At 36.8% G+C, this 26,562-nt stretch overlaps 1 protein-coding gene across 3 annotated transcripts; it reads right to left on the bottom strand.

Moving 5' to 3' along the window:
* Positions 1–5,091: 5,091 nt before the first annotated feature.
* Positions 5,092–15,718, bottom strand: LOC125250134 (NACHT, LRR and PYD domains-containing protein 1 homolog). 3 transcript variants are annotated; one of them, XM_048162530.1, is made up of 9 exons: positions 14,447–15,718; positions 14,164–14,220; positions 11,618–11,759; positions 7,732–9,475; positions 7,216–7,293; positions 7,028–7,102; positions 6,753–6,875; positions 6,467–6,622; positions 5,092–5,711 (listed from the first exon to the last, which is right to left on the bottom strand). In XM_048162530.1, exons 1-9 carry the CDS (start codon positions 15,008–15,010, stop codon positions 5,516–5,518), a joined length of 3,135 nt encoding a protein of 1,044 aa, XP_048018487.1. In that variant the 5' UTR covers positions 15,011–15,718; the 3' UTR covers positions 5,092–5,515. The 3 variants fall into 3 exon arrangements, 2 of the variants coding, with proteins under 2 accessions (XP_048018487.1, XP_048018488.1); XR_007180726.1 differs by having other exon boundaries at positions 5,674–5,711; positions 6,467–6,558; XM_048162531.1 differs by lacking the exons at positions 5,092–5,711; positions 6,467–6,622 and having other exon boundaries at positions 7,028–7,128.
* Between the last annotated feature and the right edge of the window lie 10,844 nt (positions 15,719–26,562).

The raw sequence follows: 26,562 nt of genomic DNA, 5'->3' as shown, positions 1-26,562 counted from the left end.
TCTCCATCCCTACTCAATAGTTTTAGGCCTTTTTGCAAATGTTTCAGTCGAATTTAGCTGTTTTAGAGAGCGTTTACTCATTTTGAGCCTGTTTTTAAACAATAACTTTCTGTAACGTCATTTTTCATGTGTGTAAAAAACAAAAAAACCAAACTAGCCAACAGGTTTCTTTTTTCCCATATGCCCCACGCCCACCCATGGACGCACATACACACGTTTGACTTTACAACAGACAAACGCACACCTTTATTTATTCTCATTCTCTCTTGCTCTCTTATGAGTGTACGCAGATATGTTTTAATAATCAATTTAAAAATTAGCCCTATGTAAAAAATAAAAACGGCATTAATTAGCGCCCTCTCATGGTACGCACAGTGCATACAGCTGCAGGCGCCACTGTTACCATCAACCACAGGACAGGACAGGTTATATTAGACTACATACAGGTTTGAGTTTATAATCTCAAATTAATACCCACTGTAGATTCTCTTACCAAGGTCTTTGAAGAGGAATGGTTCATGATGTTCCAGCGCATAATAAAAGTCATTTTTCACTCTGTCTCCTCCAGAATGCAGTGCTTCAAAGAGCTCTCTCATTTTGCTCGGGTTGGTTTTTTCTGCTCTGATCTCTGAATATGTTTCATCATGTATCATGTCTTTATTTTTGAGCTCATCTGCTATTGCCATCACTGAAGAAACCCTTTGAATAAGCGCTGCCCGGTTCCTCTCCACAAACTGGGCCTCTGGACATAAAAGAAGGTATTAACCTCCAGCAATGTGTAGCTTAGGCTACGGTTGTTTTTAGCCAATCAGAGAAACAAGCCTATAGCCTATTTCAAAGTTTTCGTAACTCATTATTATAAAAAAAATAACAGATTAATTGTTTAATTGTACAAAATAGGGAATTAGATTTGTTTTGAAACTATTTGAATTTGATATCGGCTAAGTACAGATCGTGCCATGTCTTTCACTTACCAAAGCTGCTCATCTTGTTGAACAACAGACCTTGATCCGCGAATTAAAATATGCCGATTAGCCTCCCTATGGGTACTTAGGCTTTATAACTTTTGGATTTTTTTTTTTTTTTTTTTACTTTTTAAAACTGCTGTATCAAACACGCGTTCACAAAATTCTATTTCAACTGAAGTTTCACATTTAAAAAAAAAAAAAAAAAAAAAAAGAGGTGCAGGAGTCCCGGACGTGAAAAACGAAAGTATTTTTCAACATAAATAACTTGGGCTGTGCGTAGGCCTATATACTATAAGACCATACAGCATCACGCTATTTGTACATATTAGTAGCCAACTTAGGCTACACTGTGTAGGCCTATACAGCCTAGCAATAAAATAAGAGATTAGATGGTCTTTTGGCATTTGGTCTAGATTAGAATCATGCAATGTTTTTTTAAACTAGCCTAATCATTTACAGACATGTAGGCGGAGTTTCATTCACTTGTAAGCGTCAAGTGTCTGCATTTAGCTACAAAATATGACCTATAATATCCTAAATATTTCTCACCAGCACTTAAATTACATTTTCATTAAAATAGGCTATATTTTGGTCCTACAGGCTATAAAAAAATATTTAGCTTTCTTTAGCCTGGTAGGCATACATACTTTTGATAGACTCAGACTCGTTTTTGTAACTTTTTGTAAAAAAAATAGCCCATCTCATTTGGAGTTCGGCGAGTGTTCATTTTAGGCTTGATTTTGGCGTACGAGATCTGCTACTGCTGCTGCAGTTACTGCTGCTGCTGCTGTTGCTGCTGAGCAAATACAAATTGTTTAGCTTCGTCAAATAAAACAACAAGGAAAAGGCTGCTGCAAGAATGGTAGAACCCCCGTAGCAGATCTCTACAGGTGGCTCTGGGGAGGAGGAGGGATAACAGCGCTTCACATTGCGCAGCTTGTCGATCGCAGGCTAGGGTACGATATATATGGTTGTGTGGATATGGAATTACTTCTGATTGGCTGATGCCATGGCATAGAAAGAACCAATCAGCGCTCAGTTAGAGTTTCATGACTGAACTTTGTATTTATAGGAACAAATTAACATGCCATCATAAATGATCAATTATTATTGAACAATTGCAACTAGCAACTTAATTTACATATAATGTGTGTACTGTTAGGCCCCCACTCCATCTTTCTTCAGCTCTGTCCAGGATGATGTGCTGCTTGGCTGGCTAGCTATGGTTTCCTCTTTTTGTGTAATTTAGATATAAATATGTGCCTTTTTATTGTTTGAGGCACTTTACAAAAGTTGTTAAAAGTTGCCAAATAAATTGTAAAAATAGCTAAATTTGTTGCTAAGTGCTCTTTGAAAAAAAGTTGCTAGGGTTAGTCTGAGAAGTAGCTAAATCTAGCAACAAAATTGCTAAATTGGCAACAGACTGGGACACTTTTTGCCATTGAGATGAAGTGGGAAAAGTGTCTCAATCAACCTGAATTCACTCCAAGTAGCCTATATTGAACCCGTGTAAACGTTCACAGTTCAGTTGAATAATAAAGTAGGTGCTCTAAACGCTGCTGAACCTACTTTACAAAGCCTTCCGCTTAAGTAAGTGCGTGCAGTTTAACTTTAAAACAGGTGCGAGTGGGAGAATGGAAGAATTCTTTGAGAATTATCGACAGGTAGAAAAACTGAGGCATTTAATTTAAAATTCAAGTAAGATAAAGACGCTTATGTTAACGTGTTTTAAAAAGTTTGGTTGAAAATAAACGTAGGCTATAGTTGTTATGAATAATTCACTGAAATTTAAATTATGAAACATAGAGGGCAGTGTCTTGCACTGCGATAAGGATGAAACTGTTGGCGCTTTCACGATAAAGTTCCAGGTTACTGTTTCACATTTTAATTATAACTGAATTCGATTATTTCGGTAAAGTAGGCTATGTTTTAATCCATAGTCGAAGCCAGAGGGCGCCCTCACGCAGAAAGTACAAGATAGACTCATAAAAGGTATTAGGGTGTTTAAATTCATTTTTTGACTGGTTTTATGTCAGGCGGTACAACCATAGACTCTGGGGTACAACCAAATTGTTGTATAGCTCCTGTAAGTTGTACCACCTGACATGGAAAGTGAACTAGCCTACACAAACTTGAAATTAGCAGTTTTTACCAGTATCTGAGAGAGATCTGCAAGCCTTTTTCATTCTCCTCTGGATGATGCATTGCCATGTTTACTGTTATTGCCTTCTAATTTCATAATAAAAGAGCCATGTTTGCAGTTGTGAAATTTGAGAATAAAATTGCTGGACAAAAGGTTTCAAACTTAAAATGATGCCATAGTATTTCGTTTTTTTTTTTTTTTTTTTTTTTTTTAAACACCATTTAAAATAGTTTTCTTAGCCTTTTCATTTGTTTGGACAGTTGCACCACCTGTCATTTTGCGGGTTTAAGATAACAAAACATAAAATAATATATTATAAATACTAAAAATGAATTTTAACTAAATAGATTTTATAGAATAAAGTGATATATGTCATGAATTTATCAAATTATTTTAAAAGTAAATAATGCACTTGGACACAAAAATATGCACGTAGATCATACACATTGGCCCTTGAACGTTAAACTTTGCACCTCTTTGTAAAGGGTGGCCCCATTGTGGCCCCTGCTTAAAAAAAAAAAATCCTATCCACCACTGTCTGTCTGTTATTTATTGAACTGCTGTATTAAATCAGTCACATTTGCAATTGTGCAGATGTTCGAAAAAATAGAACTCTTGTTTATTTTATAAATATAAATAACAGCAGGCTCCCTCATTAAATTATTTTTTAAAAAGATCTCATAATTTAGTGGAAAAATAACAGAAATTATTGTTCTTTGTAAAGAAATTATGAGAGTATGACAGTATTTGTAAACAGATGTTTCCAAAGTGCACATTACATTAATATTTTAATCAAACTGTCTGTGCTTTAGCCTATAATCAGACTCAAAAGGTTTTGTCTGTTCATTTTCTGTTGCGTTGTACCACAACGGACTTGTTGCCACAATTTGAGGCACGTTCAAAAAATAAAAATAAAAATAATAGAATAAAATAGCATTGTGTTTATTATTTATATATTTTGCAATGTCAAAATTCAGTTTACAAAAGAAGTGGATAAACTATTAATATAACTAAACAATATAATGTCAATCTAGATGATACAGCAACATTTATTTAGGACTCGGCTCAGCTATATAGAAATAAAATCTGTACAAAAAAAAAAAAAAAAAAAATCCATTTACCTTATTCAATGTCCTTATCAGATGACAAAATATATTTAAGCAGTCCAGAAGTTCAAACTGACCATTTCAATGTTTTCTTTATCTTCAATAATGAATTTAGTTTTAACAAATACTTAAATAAATGAGTCATCTTGAGTTAATTTGGTAATGTTTTCTTTTTTCAATTAATATTTCATTTCAGTTCACAAATCAATTTATTATAGCATTAAACAGTGACAAGATTTTATCATTTAATTTCCTGGCTGTTCATTTATGCAGTTCCCCAACTCCAGCAATATATTCACCAAGGCAATGATTAAGAATATGAATGCATCAGTTCTTCAGAGAGGTAGGGCTCTTCTTCCTGAAGAATCAAGATGAATTGAGCTTTTGCAGTGACACCACTTGAATTCACTGTGTAACAGATCTTTCTCATACTATCCTGACTGCTTAAATTACAATGTGTGATTTCAGAATATAATTCCTCATGAATTATTCTCTGCTCACGCAGTTTATCTGCAATGCTCTTCACATTTTTAACCCTTTGAATGAGAGCCGATCTGTGTTTATCAAAAAATGTAGCTTTATCAATCTCAGAATTCAGTTGTGGCTCATCTTGTATTTTCTTTTGATTTAACTGGGCAAGTTCATCTTTCCATATTGTGGCAGTCCACACGGACTTCTTGTCCTCCTCTCTGATAAGATTCATTTTTACGTCACCATCCTGAAGCTGTTTGACCTTAAAGAAGTTTGGATCAACATCTGTTGTAAATGAAATCCCCTCTACAGGATGAACAGAAGCACCAGGAACCTCAAGAAGGTGTGGCGTTTTCATCCGAAATGGTCTGTTAGGTCTGGGATGGCTGATCGGATGACTTGATTTTTCATTCTGCTCAACTTTCTCTTTTGAACAAGTGTCATTCACTGGAAAAAAGTAGATGTGAAGAATGAGAGGATCTTTACAGCGCATGTAGAGAAGAAGATTACAGTGTGTTTCCCACTTCATGATCCAGCTTATAATTAGAGTTGTAAGAGAGAAGGATGGTTGGAGTATTTTGGCATGATAACGGGTCAACTCTACAGACTGTAAAAATATTCCTTCATCTCTTTTGCTGAGAACCTTCACAGCATCTTTGAGGGAGGGGTCAGACTCTGCTAAACAGGCGTAATGAGGCAGATGAGCCTCCTCCAGTTTCCCTGAGATCACGGTCACATCAATCACTGGACCAATTCGCTCACATTGAAGCCTCTTCAGCTCTGCACTGAGGAAATGTCCATCTACTGCACGGTACTGGAGAGTGACGTCACCAGAACAGACCCATCGCATTCTGGTCCTGCTGCACTCGAATCGACCCTGCCTGAGTGCTGATCCTGAACTTTGACCCTCCTTCATCTGTACAGACTGACGGCTCCACCTGAACCCACTGATCACTATCAACAATGTGAACACAAGTCTGACAGTGAAGATTCATCTCAGAAGGTTCAGCAGAGATGTTCAGCCTAAAGAACAGAGATGATAATGATAAAATGTGCAGAATTGTGGTAAACCTAATAGAGATATTAATTTACAATATAGGAACTATTGCTTAAACATGCATTGAGGAGAATATATCAATGCTTTTCTCCCCTCTTGATCACAACCCTTTTGCCTTATCTTTTTATTTCCTGTCAGTTGGTTTTGGTGTTTGTATTCCACTCATGTTTCACAATGCTTTGATCAAGGTATAAGAAGGAAAGGTAACTGCTGATCTACCACTCGTGCACACTAGTGAGTAACTTCATACTAGAAGAAAGGCTTTTACCCTGCCTCTTCTGCACAGCAGTGATGGTTACAGCTAAGTTTTTCTACACAGTATGTTGTCCATTCTACTGTCTATATATTTAAACATGTAACTTAATAAATAACTTTGCCTACTTTAAAGACTTGGAGAATCTTTCCTTTTAACACTGATAAAGTTCAAAGCTGTATTTTTTTTAAAGCTAAAGTGATTATTTAAAAATAATAACAACTTTAATGGAGTCAGAATAATTATACTGGAGTCAGATATCTGAATTATGCACATCATCCTTCAAAGGCTTTTTATTCCGATTATTGGTTCAAAATAGCGTAAACTTCCAATCTTACAGTTTGATATCAAATGCAAACACAACTGTCCACTAAAGTGTGACTTAAGCATCTAACTTTTTAGGGCCACTGTACCTGGTATCACAACATGACAGAAATCAATTTCATAGATAACAGCAAATGCTCTTACCTGATCTCCTGTAGACTGGTGCAGGTCTCAACGAGGGAAATGATCCCAGAAGCCCAGCTCTCATTCAGACTGAACACCTTCAGTTCCAACTTCTTCAAACACACAGAGTGAAATGAAGACAACAGCAAACTGACATGATCCTCAAGAGCTGAAGAGCTGCAAAAATATGTTCCACAACAAAATATTTCTACAAAAATATGACCACAACATGTTTTGTTGTTGTTGTTGTTGTTTTATAACAGTAAAGCTACTGATGAGATATATGACAAAATTAACATTTTCTTACTCTTCTGCTTTTCCTGCTTTGCTGAGTGTCTGTAAGAAGAGTGTCCAGTCAATGTTGGTTATCTCTGAGTGTGAACATGTAAGACTGATGTTTAAGACTGCTGGAAATGAGCTCAAAGACAACCTGAATCAGACAGAGACACAGAGGAACATTTGATAACGGCAACATACACTCACTATGACGGATATCTTTTGTGTTCCATAACATAAATTATATAAGTATATATAATTATTCTTGATAAGAAAGACTATAATTTATGTACAATATTTTCTTACAAGATTTCTCCAGAAGTCACTGACAGATCAAGCGTCCATCTGGGACTCTCAGTGCTGTATTCATCCTCTTGAACTCTACCAAGTCATAGGACCAGATAACTCTTCAAATTATTAAATTTAATAATTACAATTTAAAACATTTATTTATACATATGACTGTATTGGAAGTATGTGTTTATTAAAATTACTTCAGTTCTTTCAAGATTTTTGATTCTCCAAGAATCTGGATCAAATCTCCAACTTCTGGAAGGTTTTTCACTGACAACCTTGAACCAAAAACAAAATTAATTTAGAATTTAAATGAATTTAAAACATTTAAGCCTTGACATAAATATGATATTTAGGTCAATGTCAAATAAGATGTCCAAGATAAAGAAGAAATCTATTTAGTAGTAGATAGTTTAAAATACTTCTGCATAGAGATCTCATGTTGATTTCATATAATTTTTGAAAATTTCAGCAAATGTTCTTATTTAATGTAAAAAAAAAAAAAAAAAGTCAATTAAAAAATCAAAACTGTGATATTTCCAGTTTTAGTATTGTTGCTGTTATTGTTGTTGTTGCCACCATGTCACTGACCCATATACCACAAAAACACTTGCAAGTCACAATATAAGTAAAAATATTCTGCATTTGTATTTTAGGGAGTTTCAATAAATAATTACAATTCAATCGTCAAGAGTTTCTCCATGCATCACACTGACCTCAGAGTCTCACACATACAGAGTGCTGGCTGAAGAATCTTGAGGTTTTCAGCTGTTAAATCACAGTACATGAGGTTCAGTTCTGTGATGTGTGGACAGCACTGAAGACAGTACAGCAGCACCCAACAGTCTGTGCTCCTCAGGGAAATGTTAGACAGATCCATGAAGCTGTGAGCTTCCAGAACTTTCCTTTCAAACCCCACATTTTGGAGCTCATACAGACATTGGAGAACATATAGTTCACATCCATGCCATGTTGTCATTGTAAGAATTCTTTGCTTCAGTGTTTTCTTCAGTTTTCTTTTCCTCAGTTTTATGGTGTTAGAGACAGTTAATTTGATTTTTTTAAAAAGTGAGCTGATCACCTCCTCATTTAAGAGACCATAGAAGAACAGCAAAACTGATGGGATGGGATTTGATCTTCTTTCAAGAGATAGGCATTCAACTATAGCTGAGCCCATCAAGTTCAACAGTTCACTGACTTTCCACCAAGACACTTCTTCATCAAGCAGGACCCAAAGAGCAGCGAAAAACCACTGAAAGCTGAAGTGCATGAACTTGAAAACTGGTTCTGGTTTTTCTTTTCCATTAACATAATCTTTATACAAGAACAGACACTTGGCGGCAACTAAGCCAGTCTCTGCCACATCGTTTTCATCAAAAAAGACTTGCTGATTTTGTATTCCTCTTTGTGCCAGCTGACCCAGATTCCTCAGCGTGATGAGGACATACTTACTCTGGCCATGATGCTCCAGTAGAGCAGACACAAAGTGCACATATATGGAGGTGGTTGTCTTTAGTTTTTTCACCATAACCTGACTATCAGTTGAGTATTTCTTCAGACAAAAACAGACCATCCAACACAGCAAAGGCACAGAGCAGGTAGTCATGAGGCCTTCATTTGTCTTCACACTCTCATATGTTTTCTTAAAGAGTTGCTCATCCTGAAAGAACTTGTGGAAGTACTCCTGCACCCCTCTCTCAGAGAAACCCATAATCTCAGTGAAACGCTGAGGCCCCTCAATGAGATTCATCACAGTATCAGCGGCTATAGATCTCATAGTTACAAGCATGAATGATTCTGGCAGCAAGACTCCCCTCAACAGGTTCCTAAGAATAACCATAGATGACGCTCTCTTGGATGGATTACTGTGTGAAGGAACAAAATGAATGAGTGAACAAGACTCATACTCATCCATTCCATCAATGAGGAAGAGGACTTTCTCTGGTGTTAACTCTAGTATCTCTGAGATCTGATCTGATGTTAAACTGCTCCTGCAGCTCAAGAGATCAATCAAGCTCTTCACATCAGAAACACACTTCAGCTCTTCACACTTCAACAGAAAAACTAGATCAAATATTTCAGAGTAAAGTTCTCCAGAAGCCCAGTCCAACATGATCTTCTGTAATGTGAAGGATTTACCTCTTCCAGAATCACCACTGAGAATCACAGTTTTCGGTGTTTTTCCATCACTGTCGGCACTGAACAGCTGGTCTATTCTGATGCTGTGATTCTTGTCATTTGATAACAGCTGAGATGATGTTTTTGCTCCAGAAGCTTGAGCAGACTTCACATGTTCACGATAGTATTTCTCAGCCTGCTCTTTGCTCCTCTGAATGATCACTGGTTCAGTGTAACGGGCAGCCAGTTCCACACGTTCATTAGATGGAGGGTTATACTCTGTCACAAACTTGCATCTGTCAATAACTGTCTTCCTGTACTGAAGATTTATGCTGCTCCAATCTACATAAAAAAAAATACAACAGGGAAAATAGGTGCGCTGAATGTTGTTACTGAAAACCCCTGTGGCGTATTAAGTAGAATGAGGAAGTTGTTGAGTGCATATCTTGCACAATCCCTTTCCATGCAACAATGCTAGACATGCTTTGTGAATAGAAAAATCTGATGCAACAACAACAGACCTAAAATGAAATGCTGTAACTGACACTTTCATGACTAGTAATTTGTGTAGTTATTTGTGAACTGTGCAGCCTTATTGTGTGTATAAGGGTTAGTTCACCCAAAAATGAAAATTCTGTCATTTATTACTTACCCTCATGTCGTTCCACACCCGTAAGACCTTCGTTAATCTTTGGAACACAAATTAAGATATTTTAGTTGAAATCTGATGGCTCCGTGAGGCCTCCATAGGGAGCAATGATATTTCCTCTCTCAAGATCCATTAATGTACTAAAAACATATTTAAATCGGTTCATGTGAGTACAGTGGTTCAATATTAATATTATAAAGCGACAAGAATATTTTTGGTGCGGCAAAAAAACAAAATAACGACTTATTTAGTGATGGCCGATTTCAAAACACTGCTTCAGGAAGCTTCGGAGCATTATGAATCAGTGTATCGAATCATGATTCAGATCGCGGGTCAAACCCGCCAAACTGCTGAAATCACGTGACTTTGGCACTCCGAATTGCAGATTCGACACACTAATGCTCCGATGTTTTCTGAAGCAGTGTTTTGAAATCGGCCATCACTATATAAGTCATTATTTATTTATTTATTTATTGGCGCACCAAAAATATTCTCGTTGCTTTATAATATTAATATTGAACCACTGTACTCACATGAACCGATTTAAATATGTTTTTAGTACCTTTATGGCAGGGGCGGAGCCAATGAGCTTCAGCAGAACAGCAGTGAACGGCGAACATTATATATAGCTCACATAAATTTTTCTCAACTGGTGGGTTGCAAGACGCGCACTTTTCAATCACGCGCAAATACGGCGCGCTATATTTTAGGCTACTCACTATAAATAATTAATTAAGATGAGTGAATGTGACCTCTTTTTTCTTTTCTTTATTTGCGTTCCTCACTTGCAGGCATATTAATAAAGTGGCTCACACTATAGCTAAATTTCAACTTGTCCAGTCAGCTTGTCCGGTTCTCAAAACCCCCAGTAACTTGTTCTCCGTTGTTGCATATGCATGGATGAGACATCCAGATAACTACATACTGTACTTCAAAGATTATTCTGTTTCAAAAATTATCCAAAAAAGTAAACACTAAATTTTAAACTTTCTATATTGTCAAAATAGTTCTATCATACCTAAGTTAAACTCATACAAAGAAAAAAAAGTGTTCTCTTTTGAATTCCCATTTGCTGATGCGGAAGTCAACAGCACACTAAATGCCAGAATGTAAAATTAATTATTTTATGCATTTAAATGTGATAACTTTTGTTTGTACTTTATAAATTATTGCTTCTAATACAAATGCACAGTTCTCACATTTATTTATGCATTAAAAAATTACATATCAGTTTGTGCCTATTGTGATCTGACATAGCAGAATATTTTAGTCCAGAGACATGTGACGCATAAATCTCAAATAGGCCTATAGGCCTACATACATGCATGCACCTTTTTAATGCAACTTTAATCGCCTTTTTGGTTATTTCATGACTTAATAGACGACAGAACTATGACGTTGCATGCTCGTAGTTTCTTTTGCGCTTTATAATAAGTACAAATGAACTGTATTCAGTTGTGTTGTGTAGGCACAGTTCAGTACTTTATAGTCAGACTCGTTTTTATGTTATAATGAAGATTTCTGTGCCACCCCAGACTGGTTGCTGGCCCCTGCCTGGCCACCCCTATGAAAAAATCCTGGCTCCGCCACTGCTTTATGGATCTTGAGAGAGGAAATGTCATTGCTCCCTATGTAGGCCTCACGGAGCCATCGGATTTCAACTAAAATATCTTAATTTGTGTTCCTAAGATTAACGAAGGTCTTACGGGTGTGGAACTGCATGAGGGTAAGTAATAAATGACAGAATTTTCATTTTTATGTGAACTAACCCTTTAACATAGTATTGTACAATACAAGACTCCTTTCTAAATATAAAAAAACAATAAGAACTTTACCCATTCCATATATCTTCTGTATTTGCCATCTATCTAGTTTCTCTTTTGGCTGAGAGGCAGATGCTTGTGCATCAGAAGAGAGGGGATATCTGACAGTGGTGCTCGGTGAGTCTGGTCCAAAAGGGAAAATGAGAGGCCCAAACTACATGAAGAAAAAATACATTCACAAAGACAATCTGCTTCAGAGATACGTTAATACATACAATACAAACCATTTGTAATATCATACGTTAAACATAAATTAACTATTATACTAAGTTAGGGGTGTGACGAGATCTCGTGAGACTAATATGTGACGAGATTTCTCATCAAGGCGAAAAGTAGTCTCGTGATGTTGCCATGACAGAGTGTTAGGATGATTAGGAAAGAATATGCCACCGCTTCGTTTACATTACGCCTCCACTATCGTTTTGCTTTGTATTTAAATAAAAAACATTTCATTCAGTTGGATAACGGTTGCCGCCGCTCCATATTTACAGAGTTACGCGCGATCGTGGAAGTGAAAGTAAACGCGAGCGCGCATTCAAATGCGATTTCAATACCCCGCATTTTCAAAGCGGCTCCCTGATGAATGCAAATATCTCTCAATATGAAAGCTATTTTAGGCTGGCCAGTGTAGTTGTGACCATCTCTTAGCTCTGTATCAAAGAAAAAATTGGTCTTATTTGCACTTTGAATGTTGAGAGAGTGCGATTATGGTTTCACTTATTGTAAAGTGTTACCATAAAAATGAATAACAGTTTTCTCTTAATCTTACTAAGCACAAACAATAAGGTTTCATTTGTTAACATTAGTTAATGCACTGTGAACTATCATGAACTAACAATGAATGGCTATTTTTATTAACTAACATAAACAAAGATTAATAAATACTGTAGCAAATATATTGTTCATTGTTAGTTGATGTTGGTTAATACATTAATGTTAATAAATGAGACCTTATTGTAAAGTGTTACCATGTTTATTTATACTGTTTTATTTCTATGATCAGTTTGTGGAAAGGAGTTCAGTTAGGAGGTTCAAAAGTTGTAGAAGCTCATAAATCATGTACAGTAAGGTCTGAAGAGACTGAAATCATACAGGAGTCAGTCAGTTGAGTTAGTAGCAAAACCTTTTACAGTACTTGAGTATTGTTGTCTTTTACTGCATATGATCATTCATACTCAGAAAGTAGAACTGAAATGACATTCATTACAAAATGATTAGTTAAAACATTTCAAATACACCTGCAGAATATTTTTTCTAGTCATGTATTTCACCATTGAGGATTTCTTAAAAATAGTGTGTGAATGATTAGCGTCGCACACCTGTAGGTTATAGATAGGTGCGTAGGAAAGAAGACTAATAAAGTCAAAATATGAAAAAACAAAAAAAAATGAATCCCGCACACTATCAACTTGCAAAACAATAAGAAAGACACTTTATTAGCAACGTTTCGATCGTAAGATCTTCATCAGGCATAAACATTGTATTCAAACTCCATTGTATTTAAAACATCATGAATCACAAAGAATCATCAATATCCAATCAAGATCAGTGATTAAATAATCATTAACACCACATCACATTATTAACTCAACAATTATATAATAAAATAGAATATATATATATAATAAATATAAAGGAGTAAAAATCCAGAACAATTCACGTCTCTGTAAGAGCAATTCAATATCGCCCCCCTCTAGGTGGCACATTCACTTTTTCAATCCCACAGAAGCGTAAGGAAGAAACATCATGATTAAAAGATAAAAAATGGGCAGCGACTGGATAGTTAACATCTTTTCTTCTGATAGAACTTTTATGTTCACTGATTCTTTGTTTCAATTGACGTGAAGTTTTTCCCACATAGCCCAAACCACATCGGTGTCCTTGTTAACTAGATGTTAACTATCCAGTCGCTGCCCATTTTTTATCTTTTAATCATGATGTTTCTTCCTTACGCTTCTGTGGGATTGAAAAAGTGAATGTGCCACCTAGAGGGGGCGATATTGAATTGCTCTTACAGAGACGTGAATTGTTCTGGATTTTTACTCCTTTATATTTATTATATATATATATTCTATTTTATTATATAATTGTTGAGTTAATAATGTGATGTGGTGTTAATGATTATTTAATCACTGATCTTGATTGGATATTGATGATTCTTTGTGATTCATGATGTTTTAAATACAACAATGTTTATGCCTGATGAAGATCTTACGATCGAAACGTTGCTAATAAAGTGTCTTTCTTATTGTTTTGCAAGTTGATAGTGTGCGGGATTCTTTTTTTTTTTTTTTTTTTAAATAGTGTGTAAAAATCTTGTCTTGTCTCGTCTTGTGAACTCAATCTCGAGTCTCGTCTTGTCTCGTGAGATACCTGTCTCGTCACACCCCTATACTAAGTCCTTTCACTCAGTGAGTGAAAAGATCTTTCCAGTACCTCAGACAGCCTGTTTCCAGTGGGGTTTAAATGAACTATATTCAAATGGCCCAGCACTGGATTCCTCACTGACTGACTGGAGTAGTTCTGCAACGGTTCTTTCAGCTCTTTTCAAAACTCACCACGTCAGCTGAAGCTGCATAACAACGCATGACCCCCTTCTTTTTGTGCTGGATATCCTGACAGAATTGTGTGGAACAATGTAGGTTATAATCAGCTATGACAAAGTCATCCAAATTTATGGACAGTGAGCAAAAAAAAAATAAATAATAATAATAATCAGCCATAGACTAAACTTCTAGAAATATTGTAGAAGATAATAGTTTTAATATGATAAAAGTGATCAAAAATGAATGAGAAACAACATGTTCAGTGTTCAGATCATTATCCACATTCAGCACATACCAGTTTCTCACTCCTCTCTGCTGCAGCTGATACAGTCTCATGGTTTTTGTGCTCATCCATCATACACAGATAACAGATATACTGCTGGTCAGTATGACAAAAATATTCCAGTGGTTTATCATGTTGAGAGCAGATCATCTCCTGCAGTCGTCCCGTGACATCTGTCATACTGTGTCTTTGAAAGAAACTGTCATGTTCTTTGAGGTGATTTTGGCAAAAAGAGATCCGACACACCAGACAAGACTTGATGGCTTTGTTTTTATCCCAAGTACAGATGTCACACTCACACCAAACAGGGCGAGTAGCATGTAGTTTTGTCTTCTTGAGTTTCTCCAGCACTTCAGCCAGCATGGTGTTTTTACTTAAAACAGGTCTTGGAGTGAAGGTCTGTCTGCACTGAGGACAGCTGTAGACTCTCTTCTGATCATCCTGATCCCAGCAGCCTGTAATACAGCTCATACAGTAACTGTGTCCACAGGGAAAGATCACTGGATCCTTCAGTAGATCCAGACAGACTGAAGAGTTGAACTGATCCTCAAGCCATGACATACCAACGTCTGCCATTTTTCTGTGAACACAAATGCACACAGCAAAACAAACAACAGCCTAAACACTGTCAAAGTCAACCATTGCAGCTAAGCTTTATTCTTAAATACTTAGTAAATCCCGGTAAGGCACTCCCTGCAAAATGTGTTCAGTCTCTGGGTGTTTCCAGAAATGGTATTCTTAAGACGTGGGCAAAATGGGTGTGTCCAAAGACTGAAGGTTTGACTTCAGAAGACTGTCCCTACTAATAGATGCCATAACTACACAATCAGTGTTGCCAACTTAGCGACTTTGTCGCTAGATTTAGCGACTTTTCAGACCCCTTTAGCGACTATTTTTCAAAAAAGCGCCTAGCGACAAATCTAGCGACTTTTTAGACAAACCTCAGTAACTTTTCAAATGTCACCAGCACTGTCCTGTGAGCGTGAGGTCTTGCTTTCCCGCTGCCGTCACACCTCTCTCCCTCTCTCAGCATCTACTCTGTTTATTAGATGAGAAGCAGCAGCACGAGTGCACGCTGACAGACGTGAATGAGCGAGCTACGCACGAGCACACAGTGTTGCACGGACCAAACACTATTTCTGATCCTTTGTTTTATAATTAAAGAATTTAGTTTGATGGTTTTGATTTTAATTTTTCTTGCGTGCTTATCACTTATATTACTCACTATCACAGAGCCTTAGTTCAATTTACAAATATATAAAAATGTCATTCATTATATCATACTCGTTCTGTTGCCGGACAAAAAAATAAACATTTATATAGGCTATATATATATATATATATATATATATATATATATATATATATATATATATATATATATAGGAAATGAGAGCAGCTTTATTTGACATTCGGCTATATTATATTATATTACATTGTATTAAAATACAGTATGTGAGCACGGATTAGGAGAGAAAACACATTAGCGGCAGAATGCAACAGACGTGATGACGTCACGAATATGCTAATTTACGCATAACGTCATCTAGCGACATTTAGCGACTTTTTGGGCAGGCTTTAGCTACTTTCCTTTGAAAATAGTTGGCAACAGTGTACACAATTCTGCTATTGACAATTGATGATTTTGATGTGTGTGTGTGTGTGTGTGTGTGTGTGTGTGTGTTGACATAAAATAAATAAAATATGCTTAAAACCTTTCTCATGCTCCTTTTAATTACAGGCAGCGTGCTTGATCCTTTAAAGGGGTAGCCTAGTTCACCCAAATATGAAAATTTGTTGTTTATCTGCTTACCCCCAGGGCATCCAAGATGTAGGTGACTTTGTTTCTTCAATAGAACACAAATGATGATTTTTAACTCCAACCGTTGTGGTCTGTCAGTCGTATAATGCGTGTCAATGGTAACAAAATCTATGAGAGTAAAAAAAACATGCACAGATAAATCCAAATTAAACCCTGCGTGACGACACATTGATGTCCTAAGACACGAAATGATCGGTTTGTGTAAGAAACCAAACAGTATTTTTTACCTCTAATACACCACTATGTCCAACTGCCTTGAGCGCACATGAGGTGTGTATGTGCTCTGGCGTAGTTTAAACATGGTGCCTGTAGTACAACAGTTGTTATACAAATGGAAGTAAATCACTAAAAAACATGTTTTTATTACATCAAAACTTCATTTTATTTTGTTACTTTTCATAAGGGCAGCTTTACAAATAAAACGGACACATACAAAGATCTTGTTCACATACCTCAGTTGGATGTGGAAAAACCATTGGCACAGCTGATGGTTTCAGTCGTACGTGATCCTCTCCTGGGTATGCAAATTATCAGGGGAAAAATTATCGCTGCAGACCCTCAACAACTTTAGTACATTAATGGGTGTGTTGATATCCAGCCGAAGAGCAATCAACCATAACTTCAGGCGAGCAGGCTCAGAAGTTGGAAATACGAAAGTCACCACTCCTGAATGAGATCGCACGAGAGAACGTAATCTTTTAGTTTTAAGTCGGTTTGAACAATCCGGATAAGCGCAAGTACCATTTTGATTAGCCGTCGCACCTACAATGTTTGTGCACTGTGTAAACAATGAGTGACGTATGCCCACGAAAGATCACTTCTGGCGCTTTCGTAAACTACGCCAGAGCGCATAGACACCTCAAGCACCAGATGCCGAGAGTGCACTCAAGGCAGTTGGACATAGTGGTGTATACCGATCATTTCGTGTCTTAGGACATCAATGTGTCGTCACGAGCCGCAGGGTTTAATTTGGATTTGTCTGTGAATGTTTTTTTTACTCTCATAGATTTTGTTACCATTGCCATGCATTATACGACTGACAGAAGGCAGTGGTTGGAGTTAAAAATCATTATTTGTGTTCTACTGAAGAAACAAAGTCACCTACATCTTGGATGCCCTGGGGGTAAGCAGATAAACATCAAATTTTCATTTTTGGGTGAACTATCCCTTTAAAACATACGTATAAAACAAAATTTTCCTAGATCGAGAGGTTGATGTACATTGTATCCCACTCTTAATATAAACATTCTTACAATGTACATGAACTTCTGATCTTTTCAGCATTATATAATGAAATACAGTGGGTACGGAATGTATTCAGACCCCCTTAAATTTTTCACTCTTTGTTATATTGCAGCCATTTGCTAAAATCATTTAAGTTCATTTTTTTTCCTCATTAATGTACACACAGCACCCCATATTGACAGAAAAACACAGAATTGTTGACATTTTTGCAGATTTATTAAAAAAGAAAAACTGAAATATCACATGGTCCCAAGTATTCAGACCCTTTGCTCAGTTTTTAGTAGAAGCACCCTTTTGATCTAATACAGCCATGAGTCTTTTTGGGAAAGATGCAACAACTTTTTCACACCTGGATTTGGGGATCCTCTGCCATTCCTCCTTGCAGATCCTCTCCAGTTCTGTCAGGTTGGATGGTAAACGTTGGTGGACAGCCATTTTTAGGTCTCTCCAGAGATGCTCAATTGGGTTTAAGTCAGGGCTCTGGCTGGGCCATTCAAGTCACTGAGTTGTTGTGAAGCCACTCCTTTGTTATTTTAGCTGTGTGCTTAGGGTCATTGTCTTGTTGGAAGGTAAACCTTCGGCCCAGTCTGAGGTCCTGAGCACTCTGGAGAAAATCCCGGTAGTAAATCCCGGTAAGGCACTCCCTGCAAAATGTGTTCAGTCTCTGGGTGTTTCCAGAAATGGTATTCTTAAGACGTGGGCAAAATGGGTGTGTCCAAAGACTGAAGATTTGACTTCAGAAGACTTCAGTCTGAGGTCCTGAGCACTCTGGAGAAGGTTTTCATCCAGGATATCCCTGTACTTGGCCGCATTCATCTTTTCCTCGATTGCAAGCAGTCGTCCTGTCCCTGCAGCTGAAAAACACCCCCACAGCATGATGCTGCCACCACCATGCTTCACTGTTGGGACTGTATTGGACAGGTGATGAGCAGTGCCTGGTGTTCTCCACACATACCGTTTAGAATTAAGGCCAAAGAGTTCTATCTTGGTCTCATCAGTCCAGAGAATCTTATTTCTCACCATCTTGGAGTCCTTCAGGTGTTTTTTAGCAAACTAAACTTCATGTGTCTTGCACTGAGGAGAGGCTTCCGTCTGGCCATTCTGCCATAAAGACCCGACAGGTGGAGGGCTGCAGTGATGGTTGACTTTCTACAACTTTCTCCCATCTCCCGACTGCATCTCTGGAGCTCAGCCACAGTGATCTTTGGGTTCTTCTTTACCTCTCTCACCAAGGCTCTTCTCCCCCGATAGCTCAGTTTGGCCGGACGGCCAGCTCTAGGAAGGGTTCTGGTCGTCCAAAACATCTTCCATTTAAGGATTATGGAGGCCACTGTGCTCTTAGGAACCTTAAGTGCAGCAGAATTTTTTTTTGTAACCTTGGCCAGATCTGTGCCTTCCCACAATTCTGTCTCTGAGCTCCTTTGACCTCATGATTCTCATTTGCTCTGACATGCACTGTGAGCTGTAAGGTCTTATATAGACAGGTGTGTGGCTTTCCTAATCAAGTCCAATCAGTATAATCAAACACAGCTGGACTCAAATGAAGGTGTAGAACCATCTCAAGGATGATCAGAAGAAATGGACACCACCTAAGTTAAATATATGAGTGTCACGGCAAAGGGTCTGAATACTTAGGACCATGTGATATTTCAGTTTTCTTTTTTAATATATCAGAAAAAATGTCAACAATTCTGTGTTTTTCTGTCAATATGGGGTGCTGTGTGTACATCCATGAATTTAAATGATTTTAGCAAATGGCTGCAATATAACAAAGAGTGAAAAATTTAAGGGGGTCTGAATACTTTCCGTACCCACTCTATATAAAATATATAAATGCATTTCTCTCTGCACTTGTTGGTTTAAATTACATTCACCTATTTATTAAAGGGGTGGTTCACTGTTTAACATGTCTTAATGTTTCATTTAAAAAAAAACACTTTATTTTTCATATATTTTACCTTTATTCTAGACTAGTCTCTATTGTCATTTGAACCTGACATTATAATAAACACTAGACGCCCTATTGGCCTCTTTGGACTGTTGCTGTGATCAATGAGTCATATTGTGCAGGGCAAGACTGTGCTGTAAACCAATGCAAGTAAACGGGCGAGCTGCAGTTTATTTGGATAAAATTTTTTTTTACATTTATCATCTGATTTCATGGTTTATTTCACATGGTTTATAATGTACATGGTGTACAAAAAGTTCTAGTTACTTAAAATCTAAAATAATTTTCACATTAAATGAAATAAAGTTTTCTTACTGTGTAAAAGACAATTTCTATCTTTAACCCAATTTTAGCTTTTCTTGAACTTAGAATTGACCACCATTGATAAAATGAAACAAATCATCAAATACAAATCACACAGGCTGCTTTCTGTATTTTTATAACACTAAAATGATACAGATATTTACAGATAGATACTCCAAAACATACAACAACAAAGATAACTGATGGATCCATATTATATGATACAACTACAGTGCAATGATAAAGTGATAAAGATAAAGTGATAATAGTAAATAGTTTGTTATACACTATATATAAGAAATAGTTTATGTAGTATATAATATAATAATATAGTCAATAATAAAGTATATAATATTGTCAATAAACAAACAGTATACAGCCAATAAAATAGTAATGAACTACAATTATATAATAGTATAAGTACAATAATATAATATCATAATAATATATTGATAATAGCATATAGTATAATAATACTATTGAAGGGGTGGATTCTGGAATCCACTGCCGCTTCAATATGTATCTTTTAAGTTATTAATCAACATTTATATTTCTGTTAAATTATTTGAATGACTTAACAATACATGTTAAAGCATCTATTTTCCTCTGTACCTCTCACTAAGAGAAAAGAACATGTTATCAGTATGTTTTGGGGAAAGTTTCCTGCTCAGAGCAGAGCTCAGATCAACTTCAGCCTTGAAGAAGCTGTGAATCGTGTATGTGCGCTAATAATCTGTGCAGGTCTGGACAATTGGTAGTTCGAGCTGGAGACAGAGAGACGCCATCTCACGACCTTAAAGGGACATCCAGTCCCTAAATCTAGGGGTCCTTCATCAGATTCTTGATGCCTGGAGATACGCTTCTGACTATCTGAAAACTTCTAATCTTGTCTATCTTCTCTTAACCAATCAGAATCCTTTTTACCTTAGTAATGACGTAGTTAGTAGTCTCTGTTAGAGTATAATTGGTGTGAAAATGTGAATGTATGCGGAGCGGCCTACGAACTCCTTGTGAGACCTGAAGCTGGCTTCTGCTGATAAAACTGCAAACTATTCTTCATTAAATTTTTCTTAAATTTATTTTTTTAAAACCTTGACTCTGGGTCTTTATTCAACATATCTGGTTTCAAGGGTCCTAAACTGTTTATCTCTAACAGTTTATGGTGGAGGAATTGCGAGCATTCATTCTTTGGTGACATCCCTGACTAACCAACAAACAAGGTAGGAAGATTTATTTATTTATTGGTTAGGGCTGTCTGGTTGAAAGAGTTGAGAGGATTGGGAAGTGAGACGGTGGGTTTACGCACTCAGACGTGAGTGTAGGACACCAGGTCCTTGAATACAGGCTGGTGTATTACCGAAAGCCATAAGAGGCAGACGGTTGGTGATAACTACACTCCATTAAGGAGTTGGAAAGCACTGAAAGCCATAATAGGCAGACAGTGTGGTGGATACCCCACCCCATTAAGGGGTAGGAAAGACACTAGTAAGCTGGGATACTGTACTGTATTAAAGGGTTGATAAAGACACTGGAAGCCATAAGAGGCAGACAGTGTGGGGATACTACACTCCATTAAGGGGTTGTAAAGAAGTTACTACTAGTGTGTCTCACGAACCAAAGCTCTCTGACTCCAATTCCAGACAGGGGCGCCCCGAGCTTAGAGATTCAAGTAGTCATGAATAGAAGCTTTTAGTTAAATACGACAAAATAAAGATAGGGATAGGGTTGGTTGGTCACGGATGCATCAGGAACGATCCCGACAACAATAAAATTGTGACACTAATTGGATTGGACCAGTATATGTAACTGTGATTTTGGAGTATACTTTGCAGTTTCATCAAGCAGAAGCCAAAGCTGTATTGTTTAAAGATCGCCGCCTCCATCGGTTCAGGTGAGTATTAACTTTTACTAAGATATGGCTGACAAATGGAGTAACTTGATCAGTCCTGATACAGATGACACAGAAGGGAGTAAACGCTGTAAGCAGCTTTGCTCTGAGGCTCTCACTTCAAAGAAATATGCAGAGCTAATCAAGAAAATGGTTAGTCAGGGCTTTGATTCTGATTGGAATGTTGTTCAACAACTTGACTGGCTACAGACCAAGAAAGAGCCTGAAAGATTTAAATTTCTTGCTGTTTGTGCTTATTCTTGGATTTGTAAAATGGGTGGTGTACCTTTAACTCTTGAAAAGAAAATCCCAGACGTAACTGAGGGATGGTACAGTCTGACTGCCCAACGTGATAAAATATGTGAAATCACAGGAATTGATGTAGGGTTTGATCTGAGTAGTTGGAGTAAAGGACTTGAAGTAGTTTGTGAAAAAGCAGATAGAGCCATGAGCTGTAAATTATTGCAGAGTGTGTCTGCTCTCTCCGCTTCCGAGCTCTCTTCTCAGACTGTTCAGGCAGCTGCCACTTCAGGCACCACCCCACAGACTGAGAACCAGACTGATAGCCCTTACACTGAGATGTGCAGTTTATCGAATGTTGCTGCTGCAAATACCCTTCACACTTATGCAGAAACCCCAGAGCTTCCTACCATGCAAGCAAAACCTAACACAGGTCCTGAAGTCAGAAATCTCCATCTGACCCCCATGGAACTGAATGTGGTCACTTCCAGGGGGACTGTCTCAGCTGCTCCAGTCAGACGTTCTGACAATGTTGAGAGAAACATAGAGGTGGGAGCCGCTTTTGAGCTCGGAGAGTGGACTAGACTCTCAGCCTCTGAGAAAAACAGTTTGCTTGCAGGATTTGAACCTTTTAAATTGTTTAACCCAAACAAAGTCTTGTGGGATAAAATAGAAGCAGTTGCTAGGCAACAAAATTTGGGCATAGCTGATGTACAGGTTTTGGTAGAAAGTCTGGTTCCCTCAAGTAAATTACGTAGAGTTCAGGGAATTGAGTTTGGCCCTAGGGCCCCAGTAACTTGGGGACAATATTGCATGGCTTACAGTGACTATAAAAGACAAGTAAAAGAAATTTTGGGTCGGGGATCCTTTCCCTGGACAAGTGTAACGCAAGTCAAACAAAAACCTGGTGAAAGCCCTTTAGAATATGTTGAGCGTTTCCGAGCAGCTTAAGAAAATTACTGTGCTGCCAATGATAATGATGAAGATTATGATTCGGCTATTGTGATTGAATCTGCCACAGGAGGATTGTCCAAAGTATACAGAGAACTGCTTATCAGTGGCTCTGTTCACATTCCAAACTGGGAATGCTTGCTTCAATGGTGTGCTGTATGCTGGAGCCGTTTACAAGCTAATAAGGATCAAAATATAGGCAAAGTATCTGCTGCTGTGGTTGAAGCTAAAACAAATCTACAAAATAACATAGAATGTTACCAGTGTGGTAGGAAAGGGCATTTGGCTCGTTCATGCCGTAAACATCCGTTAAAATGCCACAAGTGTGGGAAACTTGGCCATAGCCACAAATTTTGTAAACAAAAAAGAGACTTCCACTCTGTCTGAGAGCTTGTGAAACTGAGAAAGAACAAGAGATAACAATAAGGTCAAAAGGAATTTCTTTTGAAGGGAAAACTATAATAATAAGTTTGGACAAAAACAGGTTAATATAAAATTACTGAAAATAAATCTAAAACGTGATTTACAAAAATATATAAAAAGTAAGTAGAGGATGAAAATAGGGATGATTGAATGTTCTGAAAGAATGTTTCACTGTATGGAGAAATATTTGAACAGTCTCAAGTATGTTATCTTGTGATTAACACATCACTACTGTGAATGTGAATAACTAAATAATGTAGGACCTCTAAGTTCTAAATATTTATATAAGAAGAAGATTATTGATAAAGAGCTGATGGGAATGAGCTTTCAAGAGCCGACTGAGATCATGAGGTGATTGTCCGTAAGTTCTGGGGAGACCAGAGTAACATTTAGTAACATGATGTTGGTTGCCCTATTGGCAAGGACTGTATAGAAGTTTTAGATTCAACAGTACTGCGAATCCCTGAATTCATGAGGCTGTGTTGATTTTGAACTAATTGTCTGTATTATAGTTTTTACCCCTGCAGGTCATTGGACATGGCAGAGAATAATTCGTAGACATGGTGGTGGTTAAAGATAAAGACTGATTTTGAAGAGTCAAGAGACAGATAAGTGCATTCAGCATTTAAACTAAAGATAACCACAAAAATGGCTACTAGCATAACATATTTCAGATGGTGGTAATGGCTTTTATTTCAAAGTTAAATATGTACATTTTAACCTTTGTGAATGACCAAGGTTTCCATATAATAATTTAATATTAAATTCTGTCTAAGTTACAGACTTTTGATTCTGTTGAAAAGATTATTAGTGCAGTAAGAGAGAGAGACTGCTTGAGTGGAGGAAAAGGATGGTGCTCTGTCTGTCTGTTATCAGCCTGCTAAAGCTTAAATAAAACAATGAGATTAGAACCAAAACAACCAAGCTGACTTTTCTGATAACAAATTATAGTGAAGAGACATACTTTGAGACTGAATAAGAGTAAAACCTACAGGAAAACTGTTAAGTTCAAATATGTTTTTAGATTTAAATCCAAAAGCAAACATTGACAATGAGCAGTTCATATTCATGTGTCTAGTGTGAGTGTGTGTGAGGCTGACTGGACTTTATGTTTTGTATGTGTTAGTTTGGGGAAATAATCTGTCCTCAGTGTGTATATGTCATTAACCTCTGGAATGAGTGTTTTATCATTACAGATGGGTTAAGTGAAATGACAAATTTTGACAAGCCGATATTTCGGATTGAATCTTATGAACAGACGATACAGAACATGGGACAAGCTTTAAGTGGATTGGATATCCAGCTCTGTCTGCTAATGGTAATTATGACTTTTGTCATGTATGATGTTGATTTTAATTATTCTCTGGATTAGTATTTTTAAGAACATTTATATAAATTGGAATTATGGAATTAAAGATTGCCGTTCATGGGTTAAAAACCCTTGTCTAAATTCAACTGAGGGTCTAAATTTAAACACTGTCTTCTTTGTTTGATCAGAATGATAAACGTAAATGTTATAAGATTTGACGGCAGAGACAAAGTGACACATTGGCTAAGTCACTAGTAAATTATCCAGAGAACCCCCTCAAATTTATGGAAGGCCAGTGGGCAAACAAAGGAGGAGTGAATATAATTGATAAAAGTTTTATTTTTCATCCATTAAAATATAAGGAAATATAATTTATATAAGAATGGTTGAAGGAGAAAGCAGCTATAAGGCTGTCAGTCCAACCTAGTAGTAGAAGTTGGTTAAAATAATATTGTGGTTCTGCAAAACAGTAGAAACCATATTGATGATATGTTTTGCATCTGAAAACTAACTACTTGATAGTGAGATAAGTGGAAACTGTTTCAAAAACAGCTTTAAAGAAATTGATAATGTCTTATAGTACAAATTTGTATAATTTATAAGTGTTATGGAAGAAAATCTGTCCGTTTGTGTTTTTGTTTATGACAATTTTGGTGCAGTGAGTAATAATGAAAAAGATCCCTGCCAAAGAAGAGGGTTAAGATTTTGGTCATTAAGATTTTGGTCAGCCTATGCAGTTATAATGGACAAGAAACTTGAGTTTAAAACTGACTTTAAAGGAAGTCTTAATTATTATTAAATTATTTTGAATGCTGTACTTTTGACAGTCTCAATACTGTGAAATGTTGTGAAAATTGAGTTTCAGATTAATAATAATTAGGTATTGAGTATTATTAACAGTGAATGTCATGATAAAGATATCAGTCAAGACAAAGAAATTGTTACTCTAACTAAATTTATATGTTTTGATGATTATTTCATTTTGATGAAAGGTTTTTAACGAAATGTTTTGAAATTGAAAGGTTTAGGTTTATGTTTATTTTTATTTATATTGTTTTTTTTGTGGGCTATAATGGATCTGTTGTGAAAAGAAATCTTAACAAAAGGAGTATTAAGTAAAAGTAACAATTCTATGTTTTATTGAAAAGGATAATTGAAATGGTTATGGTCATGTAAATTTGTTTTCTTTTATTTCTATTTTTAAAGGTGTTTAAAAAAAAGAGATTTAAAAGATGTTCTACAATTAAGGTGGTACATGCTATGTCTATAGTGAAAGGAGTGGATTTACGATCCATCACCTTGTAATATATAATGAATTGGAAATTATATTTTTTCTAAAAACCAGTGTATAGATCCTGGTGTTTATGATTACAGGCAATGTCTGTATTTAGTATCTGAGGAGTGACTGAGGGTCTGGCCCATGCCAGGAATGCAGTAACAGTGCTTACAGGTCAATAATCCACTATGTGCTCTGTAGAATATTCTGTTCTAGTTAAGCCCTTCGAGGGAAAACCTATTGTCTATTTTATACAATTGTAACATGCCTGGGGAGCATGGGTGAGCAATGTTAAATTTTGAAGCGGCCTAAATTGTTAAAACCAGATGTGATGTTTAAGACTTCACATCGGCCTTTTAAGGGGGGACTGAAGGGGTGGATTCTGGAATCCACTGCCGCTTCAATATATATCTTTTAAGTTATTAATCAACATTTATATTTCTGTTAAATTATTTGAATGACTTAACAATACATGTTAAAGCATCTATTTTCCTCTGTACCTCTCACTAAGAGAAAAGAACATGTTATCAGTATGTTTTGGGGAAAGTTTCCTGCTCAGAGCAGAGCTCAGATCAACTTCAGCCTTGAAGAAGCTGTGAATCGTGTATGTGCGCTAATAATCTGTGCAGGTCTGGACAATTGGTAGTTCGAGCTGGAGACAGAGAGACGCCATCTCACGACCTTAAAGGGGCATCCAGTCCCTAAATCTAGGGGTCCTTCGTC

This window comes from Megalobrama amblycephala, linkage group LG17 (assembly GCF_018812025.1).
Source record: "Megalobrama amblycephala isolate DHTTF-2021 linkage group LG17, ASM1881202v1, whole genome shotgun sequence".
Classification (NCBI taxonomy): Eukaryota; Metazoa; Chordata; class Actinopteri; order Cypriniformes; family Xenocyprididae; genus Megalobrama; species Megalobrama amblycephala.
The sequence above is the reverse complement of the archived record's forward strand: the minus strand, read 5'-3'. Positions and strand labels throughout refer to the sequence as shown.